General features: G+C 44.9%; 1 protein-coding gene across 1 annotated transcript; it reads left to right on the top strand.

Annotated features, from left to right (window-relative positions):
• The first annotated feature begins 2,677 nt into the window (after positions 1-2,677).
• LOC124693451 (homeobox-leucine zipper protein ROC1-like) lies at positions 2,678-7,530 on the top strand. Its single transcript, XM_047226927.1, has 11 exons — positions 2,678-3,277; positions 3,752-4,068; positions 4,221-4,338; positions 4,448-5,110; positions 5,229-5,330; positions 5,448-5,648; positions 5,774-5,948; positions 6,025-6,296; positions 6,384-6,479; positions 6,565-6,980; positions 7,075-7,530. Exons 1-10 carry the CDS (start codon positions 3,194-3,196, stop codon positions 6,946-6,948), a joined length of 2,412 nt encoding a protein of 803 aa, XP_047082883.1. The 5' UTR covers positions 2,678-3,193; the 3' UTR covers positions 6,949-6,980; positions 7,075-7,530.
• The last annotated feature ends 3,801 nt before the right edge of the window (positions 7,531-11,331 follow it).

Here is an 11,331-nt window from a genome sequence, read left to right as displayed (position 1 = left end):
TTGATACTCAAGATGCAAATCATGCGAATAAATACAGTACTACCTCCTTTTCAATAAATAGGGCTTATTTTTTCTAAAAAGTCAAACTATATAAAGTTTGACCAAAAAATTCATAAAAAATTAACATGCAAAATATAAAATCAATATTACTAGATACATCATGAAATATATTTTCATATGATATATGTAGAATAACATATTCGTTTTTAGATTTACCTAAAAATTTGATCAAATTTTACTTGGATCAGCTTATGAAAAAAGAATTCAAACAGAGGGAGTAGGATTTTAGGCCTTTCACAATGGAAGACTCTTAGCGCGGTATCCTAGGTCATTTGATGATGTTGCATCATGTCAAATGATGAAAGAAGGTATTATTGTATCTTAGCCAAGATATAACTCTCGCATGGAGCCATAGGTAAAATGTAGTGTTAGTTGAATCACATGCATGCATGAGCCTAAAATCATTAAATTTAGATACAATCCTAAAAGACAGTGCATTATAGAGGTTTTTTTAAACATGCATCACTACTTCTACTTAGGATAACATGTATACATCACTAATTAGTGAAATCTATGCGTGTATAGGTAGAGTGCTCTTAATTCATGTGAATTAATTAGCTCTTTAGGCTGGTTATAGTGCATAGTATCATGAATATGATACTATCTCAATAGTGGGTATTATTATAGAGTAGTATCATAATCTTATAAATTTATTGTTTTGTAGAATCTCAATACAAATCTGTGTACAAGATCTATTTGGCATTAATTTTTCTCGTAACATGCGGCATGCATGATACAATATCTACCTATGTTACTCTAAGACTACTCACAATGGCAGTATCATAAGTAGTATCATGCACTACATGAATGCAAAATGCTGATGTGTCATATCAATTAATGATGAAATAGATGATAGTGTTATCATAGATAGATACCGTATGATAACACGTAGAACTAGAAAAATTAATACCAAACAAATCTTGTACACACTTTTGTATTGAGATTCTACAAATCATTAAATACATGTAACATATGATACTACTACATGATACTATGCATTATGAAGATAATATCTTACACTAGTATCATATGCATGATACTACTATATGATACTCTCCATTGTGACCAGTCTAAGACTATCCATAATGGGAGTATCATAGGTAGTATCATGCATCTCATGCATACAAAAGGCTGATGTAGCAGTGCAATTAAAGATGAGAGAGAGAATTGTAGTATCATAGATAGATACCGTATCATAGCACGTAGTACTAAAAAAATTAATCTCAAATATATCTTGTACATATATTTGCATTGAGATTCTACAAATCAACTAATATAAGAAAACTATGATACTAGTACATTACCATGCATTGTAGACATATTAACATGTACTACCTCCGTTTTAAGGAATAAGGCGTACACGTATTTTAAGATGAACTTTGACCATAAAAATTGAGTAACAAAATCTTAATTATATTATATATAATTAGTATCATTGAGTTCGTATTGAAAATCACTTTTTAATGATACTAATTTCATACAAACAAGTTTTTATCTATTTGAAATAATTTTTGGTCAAACAAAAAACACGTAAAACGAGAACGTCTTATTCCTTAAAACGGATGTAGTAGTAGTATCATACAAATGATACTTCTATATAATACTATGCATTGTGACTAGTCTAATCATACATCTTCTCCTTAATTAGATGCTACATCAGCATTTTTGTGGGCCTAGAGTGCATGATATTACTACCTCCGTTTTAAGGAATAAGGCGCATGCGTATTTCAAGACAAATTTTGACCATAAAAGTTGAGCAACAAGATCTTGATTATATTATATGTAATTAGTATCGTTAGAATCGTATTAAAAAAAAACTTTTCAATGATATTAATTTCATATAAACAATGTTTATATATTTGAAGAATTCTTGCTCAAACAAAAACACGTAAAACAAGGACGCATTATTCCTTAAAACGGATGTAGTACTACCTAAGATACTAGCATTATGACCAGCCTTAGCTAGCCTCATAAATATTGCCACCAACTCAACCAATAGTTAAACATAATCTTTGAGCTGAGAACTAATGACTTAAGTTCATACTGTTTTAAGCAAATATAGGTCATTCCTCTTACACGAATCGAGAATACCGTGGTTTACTAGTACTTCCGTTCTACTAATGGTTAAAAAATATAAATTTTGCCAAAACTTAGAACTTACTAAACTTGACCTAATATATATAAGAAATATAAACATCCCCAGTATTACATAAATAAATTATGAAAACATATTTCATGGTGAAACTATTGACATGATTCGGCATCATAGATATTCATATTTTTGTCCCCTAAAAGTTTTTGCTACCTACTTTCTAATGCCAAAACAAAAAAGCAACTTCTCAAATTAACGTTATATTCAAATTTGATCACACAACAATAGAAAAAAAACACATAGTAATACTACCGTTATCGCTCTTGTGAACGGGTAGTTTTTTATAACTGATAAAAAATTACGTTTGACATTTGGCGACGCAGCGAATAAACAGTGTGCCAGTCTACTCAATCGTGTCCGAATGCTACTCGTGACTTGTATCCTCCGCTCACCGCGTACGTTTTCTTCCTACGGGAAATGTTATCTCTCTCTCCCTCGCTGTAGTCTCTGAGCCTGAGCAATAACGCTGCACCCTCTCTCAATAAATGCTCTTGCATTCGCCCTCACCATCACTGCCCCAGCAATAACTCCTCTCCCATCGATCCGAATTCTCTCCCATCCGCCGTTCCCCTTTCTCCCTTCTCGTCTTCCTCCCATGGCGGCTTCTACCTCCTCCTCTCCTCAAAGATCTCTGTGTCTTTCGCTGTAGCGCACGCTAGCTCCTCCCTGCAGCTTCCTGCATGCATGCGATATCATGCAGGAAGTAGCAAGCTAGCTGCACACAAGGAGAGAGAGATCAGGGATTTACAGATCGCTTTTCTTTAGATCTTGCGACCGATCTGCTTGCTTCTCGCGGAGTTCTTGAGTAGCTAGGTCGCCGTCGTAGCTTCTGCGTCCGCGTGCCCTAGATCTCTGCTGCTGTGACATGCCGTGCAGTGCAAGCTAATTATTCCTGACCGGTACAAATGGAAGGAGCTAGTTAGAGCCGTGCAGGTGAACAAGCAGCTAGGGTTTGGGAGCTAGGCGATCCGGTTCCGGCCCATGACGCCGGCCAGACGCCTGCCGCCGATGATCGGCCGGAGCAGCGTGGCGTATGGGTCGGCAGCCGCACTGGGTCTGACTCAGGTATATTGCTGTGCATGCTTTAAAAGATCTTTTGAATGTACAAATTAATTCCGCGTCGATCTGTGCTTAATTAGTTTTAGGGTCTGTGCAGCTTGTTGCTGCTCTTTGGCTTATTTTGTTCTTGTTCTTCTCATATCCTTCCTTTTTTTCTGATGATAATTAGAGGTGTTAAACAGTATGCATATTTCCAAGTAATTGGCCATTTGCCCATTTGAGGATACCGAATATGAAAGCTACTAGTGCTTACTATATATGTATAATGGAAAACGAGCAGTGCTTTACCTTTTTGTTAGCAGAAACGGAAGCAAAACTTTCCATTTTGTTTAGTAGGACCTTTCCTCATAGTTTTTGCTACTCCAATTTCTGGTTCGTAGTTGCGTGTTGGGGTGCTTCTGAATATCTGGAGCAAGAAATTCTTGTCATCAACCTGTAAATTGTAATTGATGAAAACTTCCTACTCAACTGTAAATGCAGGCTGACTTGCTGGACAGCCACCATCTGCATCAAGCACTAATCCAGCAGCAACTCTTCGAGCAGATCCCGGCAGCCATGACGACGGCGGCAGCGGTGGACAGCGGCAGCGCCGACCACATGCTTCATAGCCGGGGCACCTCCGATGCGCTGCTGGCGCCTGACGAGCTCGAGAGCAAGTCGTGCAGCGAGAACGTCGACGGTGGTGGTGGTGGCGGCGGCTCTGGCGAGGAAGACGACGAGCAGGATCCCAACCAGCGTCCCCGCAAGAAGAAGCGGTACCACCGCCACACACAACACCAGATCCAAGAGCTCGAAGCGTAAGCCTCCCATGAACGATCCATCACGCATGCATAAACATTTTTGTCCTAGGAGTTCAAAACAATTGCGTTCGTTTTGACAAAGTTCATCGTGTAATTAAATTCTTCTGTAACATGTAAGAGCATTGATGTTTGTGGATTAATTTGTGTAGGTTCTTTAAGGAGTGCCCTCATCCGGACGACAAGCAGCGGAAGGAGCTCAGCCGGGAGCTGAACCTGGAGCCGCTGCAGGTCAAGTTCTGGTTCCAGAACAAGCGCACACAGATGAAGGCAAGTAACTGTTGTGATATAGCATGGTCTCAAACATATAAGAGGAACCATGGAATTTAGTTACAGTTTCAGTTAAATTCTAATAATGGTGGATCCACGTGGTGTGCAGAACCAGCACGAGAAGCACGAGAACTCGCAGCTGCGCGCCGACAACGACAAGCTCCGCGCGGAGAACATGCGGTACAAGGAGGCCCTGAGCAGCGCGTCCTGCCCCAGCTGCGGCGGGCCGGCGGCACTGGGCGAGATGTCCTTCGACGAGCACCACCTCCGCGTCGACAACGCGCGCCTCCGCGACGAGATCGACAGGATATCTGGCATCGCGGCCAAGCACGTCGGGAAGCCTATGGTGTCATCCCCCTTTCTCCCGGCGGGGATGCTCTCCGGCTCACTCGCCGCCGTCGCTGCGCGCTCCCCGCTCGACCTAGTCGGAGCCTACGGCGGCGGCGGGGACATGTTCGGGGGCGACATGCTGAGGAGCGTGTCCCGAGGCGGTGGCCAGATCATCGACGTGGACAAGCCCATGATCATCGAGCTGGCCGTTGCCGCCATGGACGAGCTCATCCAGATGGCACGGCTCGACGAGCCGCTCTGGAGCGCACGCCCCGGCGACGGCATCCCGGTTGCGGCCGAGGCGCTGGACGAGGAGGAGTACGGCCGCGTGTTCCCGAGGGGGCTTGGCCCGAGGCAGTACGGTCTCAAACCGGAAGCCTCCCGCGGCAGCGCCGTCGTGATCATGACCCATGGCAGCCTTGTCGAGATCCTCATGGACGTGGTCAGTCACTCACTACTGATCATAATTCATAACATAGCAATAACAAGATTGCAATTCCGAGCCAATTTTTTTATGAAAGTGCCTGACATTGGTCTTGAATTCATCTGCACCGTGGCAGAATCAATTCGCGACGGTGTTCTCGAGCATCGTGTCCCGGGCTTCTACGCACGAGGTGCTGTCCACCGGCGTGGCAGGGAACTACGACGGAGCATTGCAAGTGGTGCGTTTGCAGAAGAGGCCATGGATACTCCACTACTGCAATTCAAAAATTTCGATCACATACCTAACTACCCAAGTGTATACTTTACAATTAAAATGATCTATCTTCAATCTTCAGATGTCAATGGAGTTCCAAGTGCCGTCGCCATTGGTGCCAACGCGTGAGAGCTACTTCGTGAGGTACTGCAAGCACAATCCCGACGGGTCGTGGGCCGTGGTGGACGTCTCCCTGGACAGCCTGCGCCAGAGCCCAGTCGTGAAATGCCGACGCAGGCCTTCCGGCTGCATTATCCAAGAATTGCCCAACGGCTACTCAAAGGTTCGTGCTCTGTCAGCAAATGTGATCGACGCTGAAATGAATTGTTGACTGTAGATTGGAGTAGTAGGATAGATACATGTTTGGGTTCAGTTTTTAATTGTTTGGGTACGTGTATGTATATATAGGTGACATGGGTGGAGCATGTGGAAGTGGACGACAGGTCGGTGCACAACATCTACAAGCCTCTGGTGAACTCTGGCCTGGCGTTCGGCGCGAGGCGGTGGGTGGGCACGCTGAGCCGGCAGTGCGAGCGCCTCGCCAGCGCCATGGCCAGCAGCATCCCCAACGGCGATCTTGGCGGTACTTACTTACACATGCTGTCCCATCGAAGTTGTTAATCCCCTTTGATGGTTAACGCTCACAAATATGCATGCAGTGATCACGAGCGTGGACGGGAGGAAGAGTATGCTGAAGCTGGCGGAGCGGATGGTGGCCAGCTTCTGCGGCGGCGTGACGGCGTCCGTGGCGCACCAGTGGACGACGCTGTCGGGCAGCGGCGCCGAGGACGTGCGCGTCATGACCAGGAAGAGCGTCGACGACCCCGGGAGGCCGCCGGGGATCGTGCTCAACGCCGCCACCTCATTCTGGCTCCCCGTCACGCCCAGCACCGTCTTCGACTTCCTCCGCGACGAGACCTCACGCAGCGAGGTTCGTTTCTTTGGTCGTCGCATGCCAGTCTGCTGCTTCCTCCGTCTCTAGCAGAAAACTTTCTGACGAATCTGAATATTTGGCCAGTGGGACATTCTCTCCAACGGCGGCGTCGTCCAGGAGATGGCTCACATCGCCAACGGCCGCGACCACGGCAACTGCGTCTCCCTCCTTCGTGTTAACGTAATCTGTGACGCCGAAATCTATACTTAAAAAGTCAACTCTTCATGAATCATGAACGAACCTGACCATTCATCTTGTCCTGCAGAGCGCCAACTCGAACCAGAGCAACATGCTGATCCTGCAGGAGAGCTGCACGGACGCGTCGGGGTCGTACGTGGTGTACGCGCCGGTGGACATCGTGGCCATGAACGTGGTGCTCAATGGCGGCGACCCGGACTATGTGGCGCTCCTGCCGTCGGGCTTCGCCATCCTGCCCGACGGGCCTCCGCCGTCAGCAACCCAAGGGCCTGAAAACTCGACGGGGGGTGGGGGCTCCCTCCTCACGGTGGCGTTCCAGATACTGGTGGACTCCGTCCCGACGGCGAAGCTCTCGCTGGGCTCCGTCGCCACCGTGAACAGTCTCATCGCCTGCACCGTGGAGCGCATCAAGGCCGCCGTCTGCAGGGACACGGCCAGCAATCCGCAGTAGCCTCCACTTCAGTCATGTAACGTGCTTGCAAGGTACACTCGATCGTCTGCCTACTACTTTCTCGAGCTTCACATAATAATATGCAGCAGATCTTAACGCCTAGTATGAATGAATCTCCGTCTGCAGGAGTAGCAAGATTTTGGAGATTTCTTTCATCGATCGGGAGTCAAGAACGCACCTCATTCTCTGCTTGCCATGTGGTGCTCATACCAGCGAGGATTAGATTTTTGCAAGTTTCAACTCGCGGTGAAAATGTGCCACCACTATGCAAGGGGGGATGGTTCGGCATTGACTTCCACCTTCTGTTTCACATCACCAGTTTAATGCTAGCTACTGCTGATCATGCTACTCTGGGCCTCTTTGTTAGGGTTGTATTTCTTCTTTTTCCTGTTTTATTATTAAGGGGCATAAGTTAAGCCTCTCAGATTTGATCTGTACTTGGTATGTTGTGTTCAGACTTCAGGCGCCAACCTAGCTAGCTAGTTGTTGCTGTTGTTGGAGGGTAGAGATTTGGCGCCTGTTTTGGGATTTGCAGTTTGTACCTTATGGTGTTTGATCATTGCAATTTCAGTCAGATGTGTCTGTTGTGATCGCAACATTTCGCTACTTAGATGGTGCAACGTTAATTTGCTCAGTTCTCAAATAGTTACTGCTTTAAATGAACTGAACTGCGTCAACAAATGCATTGATATACGAGTGATCGCTATAGCTGACAAGAGCAACTCTAGCAGATCCTACAAATCTCGACCTATAAACGCGCCACTAGAGAGTGCGGTAAATACTAAATCTAGGTGCGTGCGGGCTGTGGCGATCAGATCATGTAAAGTGGCGCATAAAATTGTTCCCCTATACGGGATCTGGTCGGCGCGAGCGAACTTGAAAAGAAAAACCCTATATATATAATTTCCTAAATATGGTAATATACTCAACAAAATAAATGAATCTTTTGAACATAACAACATGTAATGATCGTCCAAATTACAATATTAGGCAAATCACATTACAACAATAGTTCAAATCAAATAATGATTCATATAACGAATGTTTCTAAGAAAATAATTATTTTCCTTACACAAATACATAGGAAATAAATGAAATGTGATAAAATAAAATGAAATGCATCAATCACTGCCATGTATCTGCCATGGGTGCTCTATGAGATCAAGGTTGAGCCAGGTATGTGACTGTGTGTGGCTGAATCTTCAATTTATCGATGTGTCTCAATAAATGCTTGAATGAGACCGGGGTTTCTTTGTGGTTGCACATAGCTGCCAACATTGTCATAGAAGAACTCCAAGTGTAACACTCTCTCATCTTTATCATGTTGTGAGGAATCATACATGTCATGATGTTCTTTAGGGCTTTTTTCCCCAAAAATGAGATGAACCTAGACAATTGCAAACCAAGCTTGCAAAACACCAAAACCTATGTCAATGCCCTTTCGGTGTGCTTCTTGTGCCTTGGCAAGCTGAGCTTGTTTCTTTGTTCGGGGGTTTTGGATGATCTTCATAAATATTGCCCAAGTCGGATAGATGTCGTCGGCAAGGTAGTAGCCCATGGTGTAGTGAGGCCCATTGACTTTGTAGTTGCAAGCCCGAGCATCCCCACTAGTTAATCTAGGAAACAAATGAAACCTATGCAAGACATTGATGTCATTGACTGATTCCGACCATCCAAAGAAGCAATGCCAAATCCAAAAGTCCTCGGATGTCACGGCATCAACCACATTGGTGGCATATCTGCTTTTGCAGCAATACTCGTTCATGCCATGCCTTCGGGCAATTCTTCCACCTCTAATGCATACAATTTACACACCCTAACTATATATGTAATTTCCTAAATATGGCAGCATACACAACAAAATAAATGAATCTTTTGAACATAACAACATGTAATGATCGTCCAAGTTACAATATTAAGCAAATCACATTAAAACAATAGTTCAAATCAAATAATTATTCAAATAATGAATGTTTCGAGAAAATAATTATTTTCCTTACACGAGATACATAGGAAATGAATGAAATGTGATAAAATAAAATGAAATGCATCAATCACTGCCATGTAGCTGCCACTCGGTGCTCTATGAGATCAAGGTTGAACCGGGTGTGTAACTGTGTGTGGCTGAATCTTCAATTTGTCGATTCGTCTCAATAAATGCTTGAATGAGATTGGGGGTTTCTTTGTGGTTGCACATGGTTACCAACGTTGTCATAGAAGAACTCCAAGTGTACCGCTCTCTCATCTTTATCATGTTGTGAAGAATCATACATGTCATGATGTTCTTTAGGGTTTTTTCCCAAAAGCGAGCTGGACCTAGACAATTGCAAACCGAGCTTGGAAAACACCAAAAGATCCTTCAATGTCCTTTCGGTGTGCTTCTTGTGCCTTGGCAAGTCTGGGCTTGTTTCTTTGTTTGGGGGTTTTGGATGATCTTCACAAATGTTACCCAAGTCAGATAGATGTCATCGGCAAGGTAGTAGCCCATGTTGTAGTGAGGCCCATTGACTTTGTAGTTGCAAGCCCGAGCATCCCTACTAGTTAATCTAGCAAACAAATGAAACCTATGCAAGACATTGATCGAGGGTCACGAGCAGTTAAAGTCGTACATTACTTCTTATTATAAGGGCTTGTTTGGTGCACCTGAAGATTCACATATATCTCTGGATGAATCCAGAATAGATGATATCCCACAGGTGTCCTCTCAGGAGAACGTTGTCCTTTCCGCTCCATTTACGGAGGAGGAAATTAGGAAAGCGGTTTTCCAGATGGAGCACAACAAGGCACCGGGACCTGATGGCTTCCCAGCTGAGTTCTATCAAACATTTTGGGATACTATAAAAAATGATCTCCTAGAGTTGTTTCATGAGCTTCACAAAGGGAAATTAGATCTCTTCCGCATTAACTTTGGGGAAATCATTCTCCTCCGTAAGGTTAGCGACGCTGATCGTATCCAGCAGTTCATGTCAATTTGTCTCCTTAATGTTTCCTTTAAAATCTTTACAAAAGTTGCTACAATTAGACTTAATTATGTAGCCGATCAAGTAGTGCGTCCAACTCAAACTGCATTTATGCAAGGTCGATACATCCTGGATGGTGTCGTGACATTGCATTAGACGATACATGAGATGCACCGCAAAAAGTTGAATGGGGTCATCCTTAAAATCGACTTTGAAAATGAAGGGATTCGTAGCATAGAAAACAAAAAATTCCTACCGCAAGAACGAATAACAAGCCAAGATCCAATCTAGAAGATGGTAGCAACGAGAAGATCATGAGACTAACCCTCGAAGATTTCCAAAGCCTACGAGATTAGATCTCGTTGTTGCTGTAGTCGATCACTTGCCGCTTTCGAAAGCGCGTAGAAGATCTTGACGGTGCCACAGTCGGGCAGCACCTCCGTACTCGGTCACATGTTCGGTGTTGATGACGACGTCCTTCTCCCCGTTCCAGCGGGCAGTGGATGTAGTAGATCCTCCTCGGAATCCCGACAGCACGACGGCGTGGTGGCGGTGGTGGTGGAGATCTCCGGCAGGGCTTCGCCGTAAGCGCTGTGGGAGAAGATGGAGGATGAGAGAGGCTAGGGTTTGGGAGAGAGGGGTTGGCTGGGGCGCCGGCCAGGAGGCCCCTTAGGTGGTGCGGCCAAGTGTAGGCTGCCCCCTCCCTCTCCTCCTCATTATATAGGTGGAACACCCAAGGGTTTGCCCAAAGATCTGAATAAGACCTCAATTCAAAAACTACCATATGGATCGAAACCTAGAGGGACAGGGACTCTCCCTTCCCCTTTTCTTTGGCCGGCCAAGGAGGTGGAGTCCTCCATGGACTCCACCCTCCCACTTGGTTGGCTGGTTGAGTTTGGTGGAGTCCAACCGGGACTCCACCTTCCATGGTGATTTCATCCGGAAGGTTCTAGAACATTCTAGCGCCTTCCATAAATGCACCGGATCATTTCCAAACTTGGAAAGTGACTTCCTATATATGAATCTTATTCTCCGGACCATTCCGGACCTCCTCGTGTTGTCCTGGATCCCATCCGAGACTCTGAACAAAACTTCGATCTCCATTCCATATTCCATATCTACTTAAAACGACATCAAACCTTAAGCGTGTCACCCTACGGTTCGTGAACTATGCAGACATGGTCGAGACTCCTCTCCGACCAATAACCAATAGCGGGATCTGGAGATCCATAATGGCTCCCACACATTCAACGATAACTTAGTGATCGATTGAACCATTTACATACGATACCGATTCCCTTTGTCTCGCGATATTTTACTTGTCCGAGGTTTGATCATCGGTATCTCTATACCTCGTTCAACCTCATCTCCGACAAGTACTCTTTACTCATACCGTGGTATGTCATCTCTTATGAACCATTCA

The sequence above is a fragment of the Lolium rigidum genome, chromosome 2 (genome assembly GCF_022539505.1).
Source record: "Lolium rigidum isolate FL_2022 chromosome 2, APGP_CSIRO_Lrig_0.1, whole genome shotgun sequence".
NCBI lineage: Eukaryota > Viridiplantae > Streptophyta > Magnoliopsida > Poales > Poaceae > Lolium > Lolium rigidum.
The sequence above is the reverse complement of the archived record's forward strand: the minus strand, read 5'-3'. Positions and strand labels throughout refer to the sequence as shown.

Coding starts and splice junctions, on each gene's coding strand:
- LOC124693451 (XM_047226927.1), top strand. CDS start 3,194: ATGACGCCGGCCAGACGCCTGCCGCCGATGATCGGCCGGAGCAGCGTG. Junction 3,278..3,751: donor CCGCACTGGGTCTGACTCAG/GTATATTGCTGT, acceptor CTGTAAATGCAG/GCTGACTTGCTGGACAGCCA. Junction 4,069..4,220: donor CAGATCCAAGAGCTCGAAGC/GTAAGCCTCCCA, acceptor TAATTTGTGTAG/GTTCTTTAAGGAGTGCCCTC.